Source organism: Pelophylax lessonae (genome assembly GCF_965119305.1).
Source record: "Pelophylax lessonae genome assembly, chromosome: 8".
Classification (NCBI taxonomy): domain Eukaryota; kingdom Metazoa; phylum Chordata; class Amphibia; order Anura; family Ranidae; genus Pelophylax; species Pelophylax lessonae.
Genome location: NC_138775.1, coordinates 197,084,867 through 197,106,199, shown reverse-complemented (window position 1 = coordinate 197,106,199; position 21,333 = coordinate 197,084,867). Strand labels below are relative to the sequence as shown.

At 49.4% G+C, this 21,333-nt stretch overlaps 1 protein-coding gene across 4 annotated transcripts in view; it reads left to right on the top strand.

The window, feature by feature from the left end:
- The window catches only part of CDC7 (cell division cycle 7), a 134,618-nt gene that overhangs the window by 83,910 nt on the left and 29,375 nt on the right, over nt 1-21,333 (top strand). For all 4 annotated transcript variants that reach the window (XM_082264854.1, XM_082264853.1, XM_082264851.1 and 1 more), the window contains exon 8: nt 11,745-11,920. In XM_082264854.1, the coding sequence (XP_082120980.1) occupies nt 11,745-11,920 (176 nt within the window). The remainder of the gene's footprint in view (nt 1-11,744; nt 11,921-21,333) is intronic.

The window sequence follows — 21,333 nt, the reverse complement described above, 5'->3', positions numbered from 1 at the left end:
ACAACCTGTCTACCCAGGGCACTTGGTCGGAGGGGGAATCCTCCCTTCCGATCAACATATTTGAATTGAGAGCGATCAAACTCTGTCTCTTCCAGTGGTCGGATCGACTTCGGGGCCGTCCTGTTCGGGTACAGACGGTCAATGCTACCGCGGTGGCTTACATCAACCACCAATGGGGGCACCAGGAGTGACCGGGCGGCCCGGGAGGTGACCGACATTCTGTCTTGGGTCGAGACTTATGTCCCGGCAATATCAGCAGTTCGTATTCCGGGTGTGGAGAATTGGCAGGCCGACTATCTGAGCCGCCAGACCCTGGACCAGGTGGAATGGTCCCTACACCCGGAGGTCTTCCAAATGCTGTGTGCGAAGTGGGGATCCCCGGACATGGATCTGTTCGCACCTCGGCTAAACCACAAGGTGGAAAGGTTCGTGGCAAGAACGCGCGATCCGCGGGCGGATGACACGGATGCGTTGGTGGCCCCTTGGCATCAGTATCGTCTAATGTATGCCTTTCCTTCCGATTCAGTTGCTGTCCAGGTTCCTTCGCAGGCTAGCCTCGGAACCGCACTTGGTGATCCTATTGGCGCCGGACTTGCCACGCCGGTCCTGGTACGCCGACGTAGTTCACCTGGCGGTCGAGCCTCCTTGGCAGCTGCCACTGTGGGAAAATCTACTGTCTCAGGGACCGATCTTCCATCCTGCTTTACAGTCGCTGGCTTTAATGGCCTGGCTGTGGAAAAACAGGTCCTGAGAGACAGGGGTCTCTCCCCAGAGGTCATTCCTACTTTAATCAAGGCTAGGAAAGCCTCGTCTGGTAAAATTTATTACCGCACCTGGAAAGCCTATTTTTCCTGATGTGAGTCCAGGGGGTTTTCTCCTCGCTCATACTCTGTGACGAGAGTGTTGGCTTTCCTTCAGACTGGTGTGGACTGGCGCTGGCCACGATAAAGGGCCAGGTTTCTGCACTGGCTGTTCTTTTTCAACGCCCTGTGGCGTCTCATTCCTTCGCACCTTTATTCAAGGTGTGCGACATTTGGCTCCTCCCCGGAGGGAGCCTTTACCTCCATGGGACTTGGAACTTGGTTCTGTCCGTATCACAGCGTTCTCCCTTTGAAAACATCCGGGAGATATCGTTACCTCTGCTGTCTAAAAAGGTTGCCTTTCTAGTGGCGATCACTTCAGCTCGCAGGGTGTCATGCCGCTCTCCTTATTTGGTGGTTCACAAGGATAAGGTGGTCTTGCGACCTCATTCGTCTTTTCTTCCTAAGGTGGTCTCTGATTTTCACCTTAATGAGGACATTGTTTTGCCTTCGCTCTGTGTGAAGCCTAAGCATCCTAAGGAGGTTGCATTGCATTCCTTGGATGTTGTCAGGGCGATCAGGGTATACCTGTCGTCCATTGAATCCTTTCGGAAATCGGATTCCCTCTTCGTCCTTCCTGAGGGACCTCGGAAGGGCATGGCTGCGTCTGCGGCGACCATTGCCAAATGGATCAGACAGACCATTGAACAGGCCTATCCTTTTGAGGGAAGGGGTCCCACCCTTTCCTGTTAAGGCGCACTCTACCAGATCATTGAGTACGTCCTGGGCCTACCGGCATCAGGCCTCGTGGCCCAGGTGTGCAAGGCTGAGACTTGGTCGTCGGTGCACACCTTTTCCAAATTCTATAAGGTGGATGTTCTGGCATCAGCTGATGCTTCCTTTGGCCACAAAGTTCTCAGTGCGGCAGTGCCATAGGGGACCCTTGTTTTTTTTGTGGCCCCCTGGCTGTTGGGGTGTTTATCCCCTGGGTAATTTGTTTTCCTGGGTTGTTGCTCCTGTTGAGCCTTTTCTGTTGCCCAGAAGGTTCTCTTACTGTGCGTGTAAGGTCCCTTTCTCTGATGTGTGTACTGTGTTACCTTTTCTACGGTTACGTCTCCCACCCCTCATGTCTACACTGCTTTGAGACATCCCAATAGTGATGACTTATGAGGGGCGGCGACTGTCGGAGAACGTAAGAGAAAACTGAATTTCTCTTACGTCCTCCGACAGTCGCCGCCCACTTCATATTCATCACCAATGGGGTTATGTCCTTTATTCCGTAGGAGTAGCTAGGCAATAGAATATGTTAGTACAAAGACTTTTAACATATCCCACCCCCAGGGGGTGGTCCCCTCAGTACATAACCCTCCACTTCCTGTATCCAACTCAGTTTCATTTGTCTAGCTGTCAGGAGTAGCTGGAAGTTTCTGTGCTGGGGCACCTTGTCTCAGCTCTCTTTCCTTTCTTTGGATTTTATTTGAGTTTTTTCTCTCTTTCTTGTTAGCTGTTATTTTACCAGCGTTAGTTCTTCGGAAGAAGAGGATCATGCGGGCTGCGTCTCGGGCTGACCCCCCTGGTAGCAGGCTGTGGGTCAGTGGTTTCTCAGCCCGCCATCGAGCGTTCAGTCAGGTATCGCTCCTGAGTTATCTGAACGACCCATCCCTGTTCCGTGCAGGGATGCTAGGTGAGGTGGCTACCTCACCGGACGCTGTGCGGTTTCTCAACCCACCTTCTGCTGCGTCCTGGATGCGATTCTCCCTGCCTCATGTGCAGCGGTTTGTTCGCCTGTGCGGGTCCCCCACGCCATGTAAGAGGTAAGTGCATTTATGTGGGGACCTGTCTGTCTGGGGGGTGTCAGTCTGGGACTGTGTACCTTGCCCTGTGTTCACACTATTACGTTTTCCCTATCTCTCACATTGCATGCTGTGGGCTGCAGGAGGGGGGGCTGGCTGCACTCTGTGTCAGTTTTCTGTCTGTGTGAACGGCTGTGTGCTGTGGGGCTTGAGTTTCTCATGCTTGGGGCACATTACAGCGCCGCTGCGGCGGTTTACCATGTTCCTTTTTTGGGCAGATGGTGTGTTTTACTTCACCCTCATGGGGTGTGGGAGCGGCGGTTTCGGCGCCAAAACGGCGCCATTTTGGCTGCGATCGCTCCGGCCGCATGTTTTACATGCATGGCGGCCATTTTCTTGTAGCCTCCATAGGCTTTAATAGAGCGCCCTGTATGCCAGCACTTCCTTTCCTTCAGGAGCACCGCAGGCAGCAGCAGCAGCACCGATCTCTACAGGTTCATTTCTCTCTATTCCCTGTATCCTACCTTGGTATACTTGTCCCTGTGGGGGTCCCTTGTGTGGGGTGCTTAGTGTGAGTGGGCTACGATCGCAGCGCTCTCTTAAAGGGGCGGTCACCCATTTATTTTTGCTACTACAGGGGCATGGATTCTCAGGAATGCTAGTTTCCTGCCAATTTGGTGGGAAGCCGGGGGACTGCGGTTCCCCCCCCCCCCCCGGGGGGGATTTGGCTGCGATTGTGGCTAGCCTTGCGACTCAGGTGCAAATGCTGGTGGCTGCTCAATCCTCTAAAAGGCCCAGAGTTTCAATTTCCTCTGATTCAGAGGGTGATGGTACTGGGGCTGCTGTGGCAGAGATCTCCTTATCGGGGTCTCGTTCCTCCCTGGACCTTATAGGGTCAGAAATGGAGGCTGAGGTAGAGGGGGTTGATAATTCTCCCCCTGGCTCGTCTGAAGAGCTTGCATTCAAATTGGTTGCTTCTATCAAGCAAACTCTGCGTTTGGAGGAGGACGCATGTCCTCCAGCTGCCTTGGCGGCTTATGGGACGCAGAAAAGGCGCAAATCATCGCAGATGTTTCCATGCACTGATGATTTTCAGCGCGCTGTGAAAGAACGATGGCGTAATATACGCAAACCTTTTGCTGTACCAAGTAGGTTTAAGCTGCGCTATCCTTTTACGCCCGCTACTGATGGGCGTTGGTGTGTCCCCCATCCGGTGGACCATGCGCTAGCAGTTTTGAACAAGTCCACTGCGATTCCTGCTGAAGACACCCCGGTGTTCCGGGATGCCACGGACAAGAGGATGGAGTCCCTTGCCCGTCGTTCCTGTTCTATTATGGGTTCTATGTTGAAAGCTTTATTTGCTTCACTTATGGCGGCCAAGGCGGTCGCGAGCTGGACGCAGGTGCTTAGGCGTGTCCTGGTGGCTGATTCTGCCCCCCAGGCGACTTTGGATATGGTGGATCAAATCCACCAGGGTGTCATGTACTTGTGTGCTGCGGACCTGGATATGGTTCCGTTGGCTGCACGTGTACACAGTGTGGCGGTGTTATCTCGCCGCCCGGTTTGGTTGAAGTGTTGGTCTGTGGATCAATCTTCACGTAAGACCTTGGCCAGTCTGCCTTTTGATGGTTCTCGCCTTTTTGGCGAATCCCTGGATGCCCTAATTAAAGGGGTCACGGGGGGTAAGAGCACGCTCTTACCTCAATCCCACGAGACTAAGACGGCTCCTGGAAAAAAGAATGCCTTCTTTCGGCCCCCTCAGGGGTCCTTTCGTGCCTTTCGGTCACACTTTGGGGCAGCCGTCCATGGGTCAAGGCTCCCGCCAGAAGCCGTGGGCAGGTAAGCAAAAGTCCGGCCAATCCGGTTCTGCGGCCCACAACAGTGCGGCCTGAAGGGGCGCCCTCACCCAATTCACAGGAAATCGTTCGATCTGGCTACTAGATCCAGTTTCTCTCTCGGCCGGAGAGCAGATTTTTTCCCTCAAGTCTTCTGTTATCCCCGGAGCGTTTGCGGGACCTGCATCTAGCGGTGCAGGACCTGAGGGCTCAGGGAGTGGTGGTCCCGGTGCCTCATCGGGACAGATTTCGAGGGTTCTATTCCAATCTGCTCACCGTGCCCAGGAAGGAGAGCAAGGTGCGTCCGATTCTGGACTTGAAGGCGCTGAACCGCTTTGTGCGGGTGCGCAAGTTCCGCATGGAATCCCTTCCGGTCGGTGGTGGCTGCCCTTGTACCGGGGGAGTTCATGGCTTCCATCGACTTGAAGGATGCGTATCTTCACATCCCGATTTTCGAGGGTCACCAGAGGTGCCTTCGATTCGCCATAGTGGAAGATCATTACCAATTTGTGGCGTTGCCTTTTGGTCTCGCCTCAGCTCCGAGGGTGTTCACCAAAGTGCTGGCACCGGTTCTGGCTTTGTTAAGGGCCCAGGGCATTTCGGTTCTGGGGTATCTGGACGATATTCTGGTTCGGTCTGCGACCAGCCAGAGTCTGGAGAAGGATCTGTCCATCACGTTGCAGACTCTGCAGGAGTTTGGTTGGACGATCAACTTTCCAAAGTCGACATTGTGCCCATAGGTTCGGATTTCTTACCTGGGTATGATTCTGGACTCTGTCCAGGCGAAGGTCTTCCTGCCGGAAGAAAAACTCGCAGCTCTTCAGGAGGCAGTCAGGTCCCTCAGGGACGTTCCATCTCCGTCCATTCGGACGTGCATGCGGTGTCTGGGATTGATGGTCTCTGCTTTCGAGGCGATTCCCTTCGCCCAGTTTCACACACGGGATCTCCAAGCGGAGATATTGTCCAAGTGGGACGGGCGTCCGCAGTCTCTGGATCTCCAGATGTCATTGAGTTCTCAGACCAGAAGGGATCTTCTGTGGTGGCTTCAATCCCCCTCAGTATCGGGGGGCAAGTCTTTTCGTCCCCTTTCATGGTCGGTGATCACCACGGACGCCAGCCTGTCTGGCTGGGGTGGTGTTCTGGGCGTTCTGTCCGCCCAGGGTGTTTGGTCGACGGAGGAATCCTCCCTTCCGATCAACGTTCTGGAACTGCGAGCGATACTCCTCTGTCTTCGTCGTTGGACGGACAATCTTCACGGCTACCCGGTTCGGGTGCAGACGGACAATGCCACGGCGGTGGCTTACATCAATCACCAAGGGGGCACCAGGAGTGCCCGGGCGGCTCGTGAAGTGGCCGCGATTCTGTCTTGGGCCGAGACGCATGTCCCGGCAATATCGGCAGTTCACATTCCGGGGGTGGAAATTTGGCAGGCGGTTTATCTGAGCCGCCGGACCCTGGACCAGGGGGAATGGTCCCTTCACCCGGCTGTCTTCCAGATGTTGTGCGCGAGGTGGGGTCTTCCGGAGGTAGACCTGCTCGCGTCTCGTCTGAACAACACAGTACCACGGTTCATGGCAAGGACGCGCGATCCTCGGGCAGACGCGTCGGACGCGTTGGTTGCCCCGTGGCTTCAGTACCAACTGATGTATGCGTTCCCACCGATTCAATTGCTGTCCGGGTTCCTTCGCGGAACCGACCACGGTGATTCTTGTGGCACCGGACTGGCCTCGCCGGTCCTGGTACGCAGACCTCGTAAATCTGGCAATCGACGCCCCGTGGCGTCTGCCTCTTCGAGAAGATCTTCTGTCGCAAGGACCGATCTTCCATCCTGCTTTACAGTCGCTGGCTTTGACGGCCTGGCTGTTGAAACCGAGGTCCTTAAGAACAGGGGTCTTTCCCCTGAGGTCATTCACACCTTAATAAATGCGAGGAAGTCTTCCTCGGGGAAGGTTTATTACCGTACTTGGAAGGCGTATTTTGCCTGGTGCGAATCCAGGGGTTTCTCTCCTGACACTTATTCGGTGTCTAGGGTGTTGCCCTTCCTTCAGACGGGTGTTGACCAGCGTCTGGCGCTGGCCACGATCAAGGGTCAGGTGTCTGCTTTGGCCGTTCTTTTTCAACGGCCTGTGGCATCTGATTCTTTGGTTAGCACTTTTGTGCAGGGGGTACGTCATCTGATCCCTCCTAGGAGGGACCCTCTTCCCCCTTGGGACTTGAATCTAGTTCTATCAGTATTGCAGCGTGCTCCTTTTGAAAGGATCAGGGAGATCTCGCTGTCTTTGTTATCCAAGAAGGTCGCCTTTTTGGTGGCTATCACCTCGGCTCGTCGAGTGTCGGGGCTGGCAGCCTTGTCCTGCAAGTCTCTGTATCTGGTTGTGCATTTGGACAAGGTGGTCTTGCGACCTAACCCTTCTTTTCTTCCAAAAAGGGTTTCGGACTTTCATCTCAATGTGGACATTGTCCTACCTTCGCTTTGCGCGAAGCCGAAGCATCCGACGGAGGTGTTGCTTCACTCCTTGGATGTTGTCCGGGCGATTAGAGTCTATCTCAAATCGACTGAGTCTTTTCGCAAGTCGGATGCCTTGTTTGTCCTTCCGGAAGGTCCTCGGAAGGGCATGGCGGCGTCGGCTTCTACAATCGCCAAATGGATCAGACAGACCATTGATCAGGCCTATGCTTTGAAGGGGAAAGGTCCCCCTGTACCTGTGAAGGCGCACTCTACCAGATCTCTGAGTACGTCTTGGGCCTGTCGTCATGGGGCCTCTGTGGCCCAGGTGTGTAAGGCGGCGACTTGGTCGACCGTACACACTTTCACGATATTCTACAGAGTAGATGTTCAGGCATCGGCTGATGCTTCCTTTGGCCGCAAGGTTCTTAGTGCGGCAGTTCCCTAGAGCCCTTGTTACGGGTTCTTTGGCTTTTTGGGATATTTGTTTTTTCCCTGGGTTTTCTTGCTCCTGTTGAGCGAGTGTTTTGTTCTTATGCCCAACTGGTTTGGTAAGGTTCCTTTCTCTGATGGGGAGACGGCGTTGCCTTGGGCGCGGCTGCGTTCTTCCCACCCCTCATGTTTACACTGCTTTGGGACATCCCCATTGGTGATGAATATGAAGTGGGTGGCGACTGTCGGAGGACGTAAGAGAAAACGGAATTTTTGTAAAATCTTACCTGTAAAATTCCTTTCTCTGAGTCCTCCGACAGTCGCCGCCCCCGCCCCTCTTTTGGGGTTTTGATGTACTCTCTACTGCTATTCCACTGAAACTGAGTTGGATACAGGAAGTGGAGGGTTATGTACTGAGGGGACCACCCCCTGGGGGTGGGATATGTTAAAAGTCTTTGTACTAACATATTCTATTGCCTAGCTACTCCTACGGAATAAAGGACATAACCCCATTGGTGATGAATATGAAGTGGGCGGCGACTGTCGGAGGACTCAGAGAAAGGAATTTTACAGGTAAGATTTTACAAAAATTCAGTTTTTTGTAAAATCTTACCGTAAAATTCCTTTCTCTGAGTCCTCCGACAGTCGCCGCCCCCGCCCCTCTTTTGGGGTTTTTTCTTGTACACCTACTGCTGTTCTACCAAACTGAGTTGGGAGGGATTACTGCAGGGGGGTATGGACCAGTGGGATAGCCCCCATGGGTGTGTCTATGCTAAATGCTTTTGTTCTTTTGACTAAGTCTTATGCCTAGCTACTCCTGTGGAGCGGAAGTCAATACCCAATAGTGATGACTTATGAGGGGCGGCGACTGTCGGAGGACTAAGAGAAAGGAATTTTACGGTAAGATTTTACAAAAATTCATTTTTTTCTGGTTGCCACTACTTCGCCTTTAGTGTTTTCAGAATTGTCCGCTTTTGCTCGTAAGGAACCATTTCTGGTGATCGTGACTAGGTGGTCTTGTTGTCTCCGATTTTCCTTTCTACCTAGGGTTGCGTCTTCCGTTCATCTTAACCAGGATATTGTGTTGCCTTCCTTCTGTCCTAAGCCTCAGACACCAGGGACAAGGCTCTTCATACATTGGATGTGGTTCATGCAGTTAAGGTTTACCTGTAGGTTCGCACAGCTTTTAAATCTACCTTTGTTGAATCTGTCAGCTTTTTTTTCCTCAACTGTACTGTTTAAAGGCAAAGTTTTTTGCCGCTGTTGGTGATGGCTTAAACAGGAAGGTACCAATCTACCTACTGGGCTATTCAACATGACTTTGGTAGCTCAAATTTTTAAGGCCGCTACCTGGTCATCGGTTTGTACTTTTACAAAAAGTTTTGCCAGGTGGACGTCCGGGCTTCTGTGGACAAGACCTTTTGGTCAGCGAGTTTTGCAGGCTGCTGTGAAGCCCTAACCTGTTCTGGTTTAGTTGTTTAGGGCCTGTTGGCTTTTCTGTTTTGCCCTCCATTGTACTATATAGTGCTTTGGGACACCCCTGACATAATGGATATTAAGATAACCTTGGGATTTACGATGAATAAAGAATTTTTATTTACTTGTAAAAATCCTTTTCTTTGAGTACATAATGAAGCACAAGGATCCTACCTCTCTTGACCTACCTCTTAGCTTGACTAAGCCTATTGGCAGTCCCTGGGGGTATGCTCCCATGCTGAGCTATAGGCACTGTTTTTTTGTTTTTTTTTTTTCCTGCCTAGTCAGAGTAAAGACCTAGTTCCTTGCTGGGATCTCTGGTCCTGGCAATTTTTTCCTTTCAAATTAAACTTTTTCCTATCTGTTTTTGTTCCTGTGAGAATCTACAATCAACTGCCGTACTGGGTGATGGACTTGGATAATCTAAATCCACAGGGTCCCCCCAGTCTAGCCAGCCAGCGAACGCAAGTCTCAGCTCTGCGCTTGGTTGGCTGCGATCTCGGCCCACTGGACGGGGGCTGACCTGCCAAATGTCCCACGAGGGCGAATACGACTTGGCCTAGGCCTGAGTCACTGCGTTCCTCCTGGCCGACAGCCCCCTAAATCTGATGGAGCGGTGGTCTGTCAGGAGCAGTGCCCGCCCTTTTCCTGGTATGGTAAGTAGCTGTCCCCCCCCTCTCCCTCTGATGCTACCGAATTCCTCTTGCTATTGGGGGAGTAGTGATCAGCACTTAAAAGTAGTTGAGCATTCTCCCTGCACTCTTAAAGAGGAAGTAAACCCTCCTCTGCAACTTGTACCTATAGGTAAGCCTATACAGTAAAACCTTGGATTGCGAGCATAATTCGTTCCGGAAGCATGCTTGTAATCCAAAGCACTCTTATATCAAAGCAAATTTCCCCATAAGAAATAATGGAAACTCAGATGATTCGTTCCACAACCATTTATTCATAAGTCCTTCAGTTTATAGTCCATATAAAAAGATTATAGCATTGCGATAGGTTATATAACCATAAAATGTCCATCCACAAATAGCCACTTCAACAAGGGGATAAGAAGCACAATCCAGTAGGAGCTACAGAGTATCAAAGAGAAGAAAGGCGCCTCTAAGTGTAGCAATATGGTTCCATTTAATGAAGGTACAACATTTAGCAACTCACATGGTTGATGAATAAAACAGGCACATCTAAGTATGCAGGCATCCGGGGTAAAGCTGTCCACATGGACTATCTTCTGCACCGCCGGCTGCCAGTCTGTAATCCTGACCGGGAAGACCACCCTGCAGTAAAGGGATCTAAAAGCAAGGGGCAGCATGGAAAGGATGATGTAGATGGCGGTGCAGAGGATGGTCTATGTGGACAGCTTTAGCCTGGATGCCTGCATACTTGGATGTGTCTGTTCCAATCATCAACCATGTGAGTTGCTAAATGTTGTACCTTCATTAAATGTAACCATATTGCTACACTTAGAGGCGCCTCTCTTCTCTTTTATACTCAGCTGTGACTTGAAGCTACTTGTATATCAAGACATCGCTTGTAAACCAAGTCAAAATTTATTTGAAAATTTTGCTTGTCTTGCAAAGCGCTCTTAAACCAAGTTACTCTCAAACCAAGGTTTTACTGTATTAAGGCTTAACTATAGGTACTGTAAATATCTCCTAAACATGCACCGTTTAGGAGATATTTACTTTGCATGCAGCCAGTGACATCACTGGCGCATGCGCTCTAAAGGAACGGCCGCTCGTGCCGTTCCTTCAGAGCCCCGTGCCGTTACCGTCTGCTCCCGCGCGCATGCCAATCGGATGGCCCGGATGCCGCAAACCCTTAGCAAGGGCGACACAACATGTCACCCATGAGAGAGGTGAGCGGTCGGCACTTCAGGGCTTCGTTCTTGGGTAAGTATTTCATAATGAGCTAGTATGCAATGCATACTAGCTCATTGTGTTTTTTTCTTTTAAGGTGTTCGTTTTTTTTTTTTTAAATTCGGAGGTTTACAACCTCTTTAATTCTGTCACTGCAAAATCACCACAAGCAATATGCATAAATAACCTAAAGATTTTTTTTCCCCCTCAATAAGGCTCTGTGCACATTTGGCTTTTTGGGATCTTGGGCAGAATCGCGGTGATTCTGCCCAGGGTCTCAAATCTCACTGCATTCACAAGAACGCATGTTAGGGTAGCAATCATTTTCAATTGCATGTTAAACGTGGGGCGGTTTTGCTGTAATTATTGTGGCAAATTGCAATGCGCAAAGCTTGTTGCTCAAAAGAAGCTCTTTTGAGCAACAAGCTTTGTACATTGCGGATTTTTTCAAAACTGTGCCACATTTTAGGTGCCCTTGAAAATGAATGGCACCGGAACAAGTGTTATTACAATTTGAGTTTGTAGACAGAATCACAGCAGTTCTGCTTCCAAAACGCAGAATGTGAATAAAACCTAAAAGTGGAGTTGTGAGAAAAGGAAGGAAATGTGGCTTAAGGCTTGATGGTGAGCCATTAGATAAGTCTCTGCTTTGCCTGCATTACGGCTTCTAAATGGAGGGTGCTGCGAGATGTCCTGTACAATCCGAATGGCGATCGTAGTGCAATCTTTTAAAAGTGGAATTGCCAAGCATTCCCCTCCAATGCAGCGATGTCCGTGATCTTTGCGATCACGGACTTTTCCATCTTTTCCCAGTCTTCCTTCCAGTTTCAGAGTTCAGCTACTTAATTGGCCAAGCTGTGTTTCTGCCACTCCCGCACAGGTGTCGTAAATGTATGTTGAGCCACGCATGCGCAGCTCCGTGTAAACAAAAAAAAAATGCAGACGGGGAGAAGAGACCAATAGGGTAGGGTCTCGTCTGTAATGTAAAAAAAGGTTGTGTTTTTTTTCTTTTTTAATTCTGCTTTTAAGTAGTTATATGCAAATTCTTCTAGAATAACATTCCTATAGCAGGCAATTGGATTAATTTTTTTTTTTTTCGACAGAGCATAAAGCAGCCCAAGACATCAGATGTTGCGGTCAAAAAATTGGCAGCTAGGAAGACTGTTCCTGCAAAAAACACAAGTACTGGGATGGTCAGGAGGACTGCCAGCACTTGCCCAGCAAACCTGACTTGTGACTGTTACGCAAGAGATCAAGTGTGCAGTATATGCCTTGCAAGGTAATGTATTTTGATGTTGTAAAACCAAGCAGAACTTTGCCAGAATTAGTAGCGGTCTTCTATTACACAGCTGGCTCAGCTTAGAGTATGCTTGGATTGTTAGCAAGGATATATACTATGTGTGCGTATATATTTTTGTGTGTGTGTGTAATCTATATAGGTGCGTCTCCTAAAATTAGAATATCATCAAAAAGTTAATTTAGTTCAGGAGTTCAATTCAAAAAGTGAACCTTGTATATTTTTATATAGATTCATTACACTCGGAGTGATATATTTCAAGCATTTCTTTCTTTTAATTTTGATTATTATAGCGTACAGCTATTGAAAACCCTAAATTTAGTATCTTGGAAAATTAGAATATTACATAAGAGCCTGTGCCTGTGGCACCGCTGAGGTGTTATGGAGGCACAGGTTGCTTTGATAGCAGCCTTCAGCTTGTCTGCATTGTTGGGTCTGCTGTCATCTTCACAATACCTCACAGATTCTCTATGGGGTTTAGGTCAGGTGAGCTTGCTGGCCAATCAAGAACAGTGATACCTAAACCATCAAACCAGGTATTGGTACTTTTGGCTGTGTGAGCAGGTGCCAAGTCCTGCTGGAAAATGAAATCCGCATCTCCATACAGCTGGTCAGCAATTTTTCTGCTAGAGGGCTGCGCTGACTTTGGACTTGATTAAACACAGTGGACCAACACCAGATGATGTGGCTCTGCAAATCGTGGACTGTGAAAAATGTCATTTGGAAATCAAGGTCCCAAAGAGAGTGGAGAGGTACAGAATCTAAATTGCATGAGGTCCAGTGTGATGTTTCCGCAGTTAGTGATGATTTGGGGAGCCATGTCCTCTGGTGGTGTTGGTCCACTATATTTTATCAAGTCCAAAGTTAACGCAGCCCTCTAGCAGGAAATTCTGCAGCACTTCATGCTTCCCTTTGCTGGCTAGCTTTATGGAGATACTGATTTAATTTTCCAGCAGGACTTGGCACCTGCACACACTGCCAAAAGTACCAATACCTGGTTTCTTGATCATGGTATCACTGTGTTTGATTGGCCAGCAAACTCGCCTTACCTCAACCCCATAGAGAATCTGTGGGGTATTGTCAAGAGGAAGATATGAGACATCTGACCCAACAATGCAGATAAGCTGAAGGCTGCTTTCAAAGCAACTTGGGCTTCCATAACACCTCAGCAGTGCCACAGGCTGTCTGCCACTATGCAACGCCGCATTGATGCAGTAGTTCATGGGGGGGGTAATAATGTGGCCAGTTTTCAGCACATATTTGCGGGGAATGGATCATCCGGGAGGGAGGGGTCCTTGAATGGGGGACCCTTAGTTGCCTTTTGTTCTGGGACCCCTTTTGGGGGTCACAGAGACCGCATGGGGGCCGCCATTTTGCCATAGTTCTTGACCTCTGTGTTTCCATTAGTTTGGGCAGCCATTTTCTGAAATTCCCCATTGAGAATATATAGCAGCCATTTTTTTGTGGCCCAGAGGCGTGGCTGGCATGCAGCATGTTTTTTTTTTTTTCTATGCTTGAGGCAGAGTTGCTTCCTCTTCCTGTTTCTTCTGTGTTACTTTAGTTTTGACACTGACCAGGACTGCACGTTTTTATCTGGTAAAGTTTCTGGGGTCCTCTGTAGGTTTCCCTCTCCTGCTCTGCTATATTTAGACATTGCTCAGGTTTTTGGGGTCCGCAGTAATGACGGAGAGACGCGTTTTTCGCGGTCTTAAAGGGACTGCACAAAAAAATATTTTTTTTTGTCTGCAAATGGGAGTCCCAGGATAAAATATCCCCTGCCGACCCCTGGAAATTACTGTGGGACCCACCGGCTTGCAGTTGCAGCCAGAGATTGCAGTTTTTCTGCAAAGCCTGATGTCAAAATTGCAGTCTGTTTGTTCTGGTGCTGCTAGCCGCAGACGTCCTCCCCTCCATCTGCAGGATCTTCGGATTCTGACACAGATATGGTTGACGCAGACCAACCTGAAGGGTCGGTGTCTTCACATTTTGACGGAGAACTATCATCCTCCGCTTTCGCGCGACAAAGCGCTTAGTGGAAAATGTAATCGTTTCTGTGCGGGAAACTCTTAAAATGGCTGATGAACCTACAGCGTGAGGTACGCAGGTGTCTTTTGGCTCTCACAAATCAAGTAAAGTGTTCCCTTGTCCTGACTTGTTTCACTCTATTGTGGATGAACAATGGCGACGCATTAAGCACATGCTGGTGGTGCCTAAGCAGTTTGCACGCCGTTATCCCTTTGCAGAGGCAGTGGATAGCAAGTGGGCTGTACCACCGAAGGTGGATTCCCCGACGGCCAAGTTGAATAAAGCGACTCTGGTGCCGGTGGAAGGGTCACTGACCTTTTCGGATCCCGTAGATCAGTGGTCCTCAACCCTGGCCTACAGGGCCCACTAACAGGCCAGGTTTGCAAGATAACTGAAATACATCCCAGGTGATATAATTTGCTGCTCAGTGATTGCAGTACTCTAGTCTGCATCTCCCCAAGGTAATACTTAAAATCTGGCCTGTTAGTGGGCCCTGAGGACCACTGCCGTAGATAGACGGGTAGAATTCTTATCCCGCCATGTACATGTGGTGACGGGTCACATGTTAAAAGCTAATTTTGTGAACGTTCTCGTAGCACAGACTGCTACTGAATGGGTGAAGTTGCTGAAGAGTAACTTGGATACTAGACAGCTTCCCCCTGCGGTTCTGGAACTGTTAGACCAGTTTGTCCAAGCCCTGGTGTACACGTGTAATGGGTCCCTGGACTTGGCCTTATTGGCCAGGACATCATCAGTAGGGGTTGCTATTAGACGCCTAAAAAAGCTCTTGCTGATTTTCCCTTTTACGGGATAGGAGCTATTTGTAGCCTCTCTGGAGTCCCCAGCCAGGTTAAGGGACTTGAAAGAGGCGGTACAGGACTTGCTGTCGCAAGGGATGATTGTGCCAGTTATAGCTTCGGAACACTTTCAGGGGTTTTATTCGAACCTGTTCACCGTGCCCAGAAAAAAAAGGCAAGGTGCGCCCCATCCTAGATCTTAAAGCCCTGAACAGCTTTGTGTGGGTACAGAGGTTTTGAATGGAGTCCATCCGTACGGTAGTGACGTCTCTACATCAGGGAGATTTCTTAGCCTCCATAGATATCAAGGATGCATATCTACACATCCCTATCTATGCTGGACACCAGCGGTTTCTTCGCTTTGCGGTAGCGGAGGAGTATTATCAATCTGTGGTGGTACCTGGATGGTGGAAGAGTCAAAACTTCTGATCAGTGTTTTGTAACTCGGAGCGATCAAACTTTGTCTCAGTCGTTAGACAACTCGCCCACGCTATTGTCCGGTTCGGGTTCAATCGGACAACGCCACGGCTATGGCTTACATCAATCACCAGGGGGGCACCAGGAGTGACATGGCGGCTAAAGAGGTGGCCGAGATTCTGACTTTGGCAGAAAGATTTGTTCCAGCCCTCTCTGCTGTACACACCCCAGGTGTGGAAAACTGGCAGGCAGATTACCTGAGTCGTCGGGTGTTGGATCAAGGAGTGGTCCCTAGTACACCCGGAGGTCGATCTGTTTGCCTCCCGCCTCAACAAGAAGGTGCAGAGATTCGTAGCCAGGTCTCGAGATCCTCTGGCCCACGCCACAGATGCCCTGGTGGCTCCTTGGGGTCAGTATCAGCTGATTTATGCATTTCCCCCATTGAAACTTTTGCCACGTCTTCTGCGCAGGATAGAGGTGGAAAACCATTCTGGTGGCTCCAGACTGGTCTTGTCGGTCTTGGTACGCAGACCTCATAAGTTTGGCCACCGGTATCCCTTGGAGGCTTCCTCCCAGGGAAGATCTGTTGTCTCAAGGTCCAGTCTTCCATCCTGCTTTAGTCGCTGGCTTTAACGGCGTGGCTGTTGAAAGTCAGGTGTTGAGAGAGAGAGAGAGAGAGGGGGTCTCTCTGTGTCTGTAATCCCCACTCTCTTGAAGGCTAGTAAGTAGACTTCTCAACAGATCTATCATCGTACGTGGAAATCGTACATTTCATGGTGTGAATCGCTGAAAGTGCACCCTCGCTTGTTGTTTTTCCCATCGCCAGGGTTTTGGCTTTTCTACAGAAAGGGGTTGAACAGTGGTTGGCCTTGGGTACTATCGAAGGCCAAGTTTCAGCTTTGGCTATATTTTCTACACCCATTAGCCACGCGTGCCCTTATCCCAAAGTTTATTCAAGGTGTGTGCCATTTGGCGCCTCTGCAGCCATCCCCAGTTACCGCCATGGGATCTCAATTTGGTGCTGTCTGTTCTTCAAAAGCCTCTTTTTGAGAATATTCAGGAGATTTGGCTGCTTGCTTTGTCTCGGAAGGTTGCCTTCTTGGTGGCGATCACTTGTGCCCGCAGAGTATCTGAATTAGCGGCGTTGTCCTGCCGCTCCCTTTATCTGGTGGTTCTTTGACCTAATCAGTCGTTCCTTCCTTAGGTGGTTTCTGATTTTCTTTTAAATGAAGACATTGTACTGCCTTCCCTTTGCCCTAAACCCCAGCATCCTAAGGAGTATGCTTTACATTCTTTGGATGTGGTCCAGGCTATCAGGGTTTACTTAGTAAAGGACTAGCTGCATCTGCTTCAACCTTTTTCAGATGGATCAGGCAGACGGTGGTTCAGGCTCATTCACTGAAGGTCAGATTCCTCCTTTTCCAGTGAAGGCGCATTCTACCAGAGCGCTGGGTGCCTCTTGGGCTTTCTCTGATGTCCATCGACAGACGCAGCCTCATCTCCATGAGCTGAGTGGGTTTATGCTCCTCCAATCAGGAGGAGTCTAGGCAGGAAAATTTGAATACACAGGCCCAGGGAGCTGTCCCTCCAGGCAAAAAAACCCACACTGCCAAACCCTGCAAATCAGTTTTTCTGCCTAGAGATGGAGTAGACCTAGGTTTCTTACTGTGACTCCAGTCTGTTTTTTTTTTATTCTTTTCAGAATATTTTCTTTTCTCTTTTTTTACTTGCTAGCTAGTGTTCAGGGAAGAATTTTCTGGTGATCTACAGGCAACGATGCCGGTTGGGGCTTCATACTGGATAATCTAGATCCTTATGGTCCCCCTAGTCTGTCCTACGAGCGTGAGCAGGTTATAGTTCAGACTTGGGCCTAACCACGACGGTCCCCCATTGTCCGGAGGGGGACGAGCCTGCGAGCAGATGCCTGGCTGGAAAGCAACGCCCTGAGTCGCAGCGTACTTGGCTGGCAGCACCCCCACTTCGGGTGGAAGGCAGTCTGCCCGGAGCGGAGCCCACCCGGTCCATAGTTTGGTGAGTAACTGTGCCCCTCTTGCCCCTTGCTGGGCTTTGGGGGGATGTGGGGGGATGCCCGGTCTGTGTCCTTCCCTCTCCTTGTCCCTGCGGGGGCTGTGTGTCTGGAGTGCTCGGGGGGGAGGTTGACGACATGGTACCTTGGGCTTGCTGGTCCCTGTTGTGGTTCCTGAGGCCTTCATGTGTCGGTCCCTAGCCGCATGGTGAGCCATGGGCGCTGCCATCTTGGGTTTCGGCAATGGAATTTTTTCCCCATAGACTTGTATAGGGTCGCAGCCCCTGTCTGCATTTACAGCAGTTTTGGAAAACCTGGTGTCAAAAGTGGATTTAGTTTTAATAAAAAGGCCACTAGCAGAAAGCGCCCTATGCCTTCCCCTGCCTCTCTAGCAGTGGTATATTTAGGTTTTGTGCTGCTCTAGGCCTGACTAAACCTAGGCACCCCCTAATTTAAATACGACCCACGCCTTCCTTTAAAGGCCACACCCCTTCCTGTTTATGACCAGCTTTGTCATCTGTAAACCACAGACGGCAACCACAGACTATCAGTGCCCTTAAGTTCAGCCTCAATATTTCCCATAAGTTCAGCCTTATCAGTGCCCATCAGGGCAACTTTATTACTACCCATCAGTGCTGCCCCATCAGTGGCCACCTTTACAGCCTATCAGTGAATCAAATCAGTGCAGCTTATCGGCGCAGCCTCATCAGTGGCCATCGGTGCAACATATCAGTGCAGCCCCATGAGTGAAGCTTATCAGTGCCACCTCATGCCCATGCAGCCTCATCAGTGCTTACCAGTGCAGCATATCTGTGCTGCCTTATCAGTGCAGCCACGTTTAGTGCCCATCAGTGCAGTTTATCAATACCCACCATTGCCGTCTCATCAGTGGCCATCAGAGAAGCATTAGTTCCCATCAGTGCAGCCTATTAGCATCCAACAGTGCAGAATATCAGTGCCTTATTTCAGTGCAGCCTTATCGGTGCCCATTAGGACAGCCTTATGTCACTGGATTAGTAAGATTACTCCTTTCTTTTAAGATATTTGAACTTGTTTTTGCTGCCACTGATTGTAAATTTAGGATTATTTCACGTTTTTGTATGACTAGGAAGTCCATAGTCATTATACAAATAAGTGAAATAATCAGTTGCAAAAAGCACAAGTCATAATATCTTATAAGATAGAAGTAATCTTACTAACTAATTGTATATGATGCAATTTAATATGCTCGCTTAAGGACAAGGAAGTTTAAAGAAATGAAATTTATATTACTGACATGATGCCTGCCATACCTGGGGTTGGAGGAGGGTAGACGGACCATTAGGCTGCAGTGCCACACCTGTTAGCATTGGCGGCCATTGGGCCAGTTGTATTAAGTGTGGTCAGCGGCCTGCCGTCTGTCTCAATGCCCTCACCAACCGGTATTATACCCACAGGTAGCAGTGTGACCCCTTTATTGGGCTGCCAGACTGATTTGCCTCCTGGAACCTGCCCTCCATCCCAATTCGCTCCATAAGACTTGCACTATACTAAAAGTGTAGCGCAAGCCGGTTGGGGACCCTTTTCATGCAGGAGCTGGGAAAAGGCTTTTTTTTTTTTTTTTTTTTTTTTTTTTCTTGCAGGGTGCACTTTTTTTGCAGCCCTAGACCTGGGCCTTGTTGGCCTAGGCCAAGATACAGCACTGCTTTCTAGTATCCTCAGATTCTGAGGTAGATATGGCTGCCATGGACACATACCATCCTGGTGGATCTGTGTCTTTGCATTCTGATGGCGAGGAGAATTTATCCTCGTCAGCAGCCGAGCGGGAAAGCGCGCTGGTGGAGGCACTTAGTGTCCGTGCCGGAAACCTTAAAAATGGGGGATTCTTCAGCGTCAGGGACGCAGGTGTCTTTTGGGACGCAAATCTCAGAAGTTGGGCAAGGTTTTTTCCTGTCCGGATTTTTTTTTGTCAACATTGTCAATGAACAGTGGAGGTGCATCAAACAAATGGTGGTGGTCCCGAAGCGCTTTAATGGGCGCTACCCCTTCGCGGACGCAGTGTCTGCTAGATGGACCGTACCACCAAAGGTGTATCATCTGGTTTCCAGACTAAACAAGTCTACTGTGGTTCCAGTGGAGGAGTCCCCGGTGTTTACAGACCCTGTGGATAGACGGATTGAGTGTCTGTCCCTCCATTTGCATGTATTAGCGGGCTCAATACTAAAACTGGTCTTTGATCACTCTGGTTTCACAGACCATCACAGAATTGGTGAAGTTGCTGTAAGGTGACTTGAAAACAGAGCAGCTCTCACCGGGCCTGATAGAGCCAACGGACCAAATGGTCCAAGCCTTTCTGTATATATGTGATGCGGCTCCACTGGTAGCCAGAGTGTCTGCGGTTTGGATTGCTATTACACGCATGGTGTGGCTAAAAAGTTGATCTGCGGACCAGGTTTCCAAAAGGGCTTTCTGACCTTCCCTTTTTGGGGGACAGGTTGTTTGGATCCTCCCTGGATGAGTTGATCAAAGGCCTTACGGGTGGGAAGAGTACTCCTTCTACCCCAATCCACCAAGGAAAGGCACTGCGTAATAGACGGGGCCTTCATTTACTGCTCATAGGCGGCCACCTTGGTACCTCCGGGTTGCAGGAGAAAGGAGCTAAGCCATTAAGGTCTTCTGGAGGTTCCAAGAAGACCTGGTCGGGTAAGCCTAGAACAGGCCAATTGGGATCTGTGGACAAATCCTCGTCTGCATGAAGGAAGGCCCCCTGTTTCTGGGGTGGGGGGACGTCTTCGCTTCTTTCCGGAACCATGGACTTCTTTGATTCAGGACAAATGGGTCCACGAACTGATCCGATCGGGTTACAAGATCAAATTCCGGTCTCGACTGTTGGACCGGTTTTTCTCGTCCAATATATGCCGATCTCCAGACCGGTTAAGGGATCTACGAGAGGCGGTACAGGATCTGGTGTCGCAAGGGGTAATTGTGACCGTTGCTTCTCGGGATTGCATTCAAGGTTTCTATTCAAACCTGTTCACTGTGCCCAAGAAAGAATGAGAAGTATAGTACCTTACACAAGTATTCACCCTCCTTGGATAATATAACTGAAAAATTCAATGTGCATAACTATTAACCCCCCTAAAGTCAATACTTTGTAGAGCCACCTTTTGCGGCAATTACAGCTCAATCAATTTGCTTTGGATAAGTCTCTGAGCTTGCTACATCTTACCACTGGGATTTTTGTCCATGCCTCCTTGCAAAACTGCTCCAGCTCCTTCAAGTTAGATGGTTTGCGCTTGTGAAGAGCAATCTTAAGTCTGACCACATATGGATTGAGGTTTGGGCTTTGACTAGGCCATTCCAACACATTTACATGTTTCGCCTTAAACTACTCAAGTGTTGCTTTAGCAGTGTGTTTGGGGTCATTGTCCTGCTAGAAGGTGAACCTCCGTCCTAGCCTCAAATCACGCACAGAATGGTACAGGTTTTGCTCAAGAATATCCCTCTATTGAGCATCATCTGTCTTTCCCTCAACCCTGACCAGTTTCCTAGTCCTGGCTGCTGAAAAACATCCCCACAGCATGATGTTGCCACCACCATGTTTCACTGTGGGGATGGTGATCTTTGGGTGATGTGATGTGTTGGGTTTGCGTCAGACATAGCATTTTCTTTGATGGCCGAAAAGTTCAATTTTAGTCTCATCAGACCAGAGCAGCTTCCTCCATACATTTCGGGAGTCTCCCACATGCCTTTTCGCAAACTCAAAATGTGCCATTTTTTTTTTGCTGAAAGTAATGGCTTTCTTCTGGCCACTCTGCCATAAAGCCCAACTCTATGGAGCGTACTGCTTATAGTCGTCCTATGTACAGATACTGCAGTCTCTGCTGTGGAACTCTGCAGCTCCTCCAGGGTTAACTTTGGTCTCTGTGCTGCCTCTCTGATTAATTCCCTCCTTGCCCGGTCCTTGAGTTTTGGTGGGTGGCCGTCTCTTTGCAGGTTTGCTGTTGTGCTATATTCTTTCCATTTGGTTACAATAGATTTGATGGTGCTCCTGGGGATCATCAAAGATTTGGATATTTTTTTATAACCTAACCCTGACTTGTACTTCTCAACAACATTATCCCTTACTTGTTTGGAGAGTTCCTTGGTCT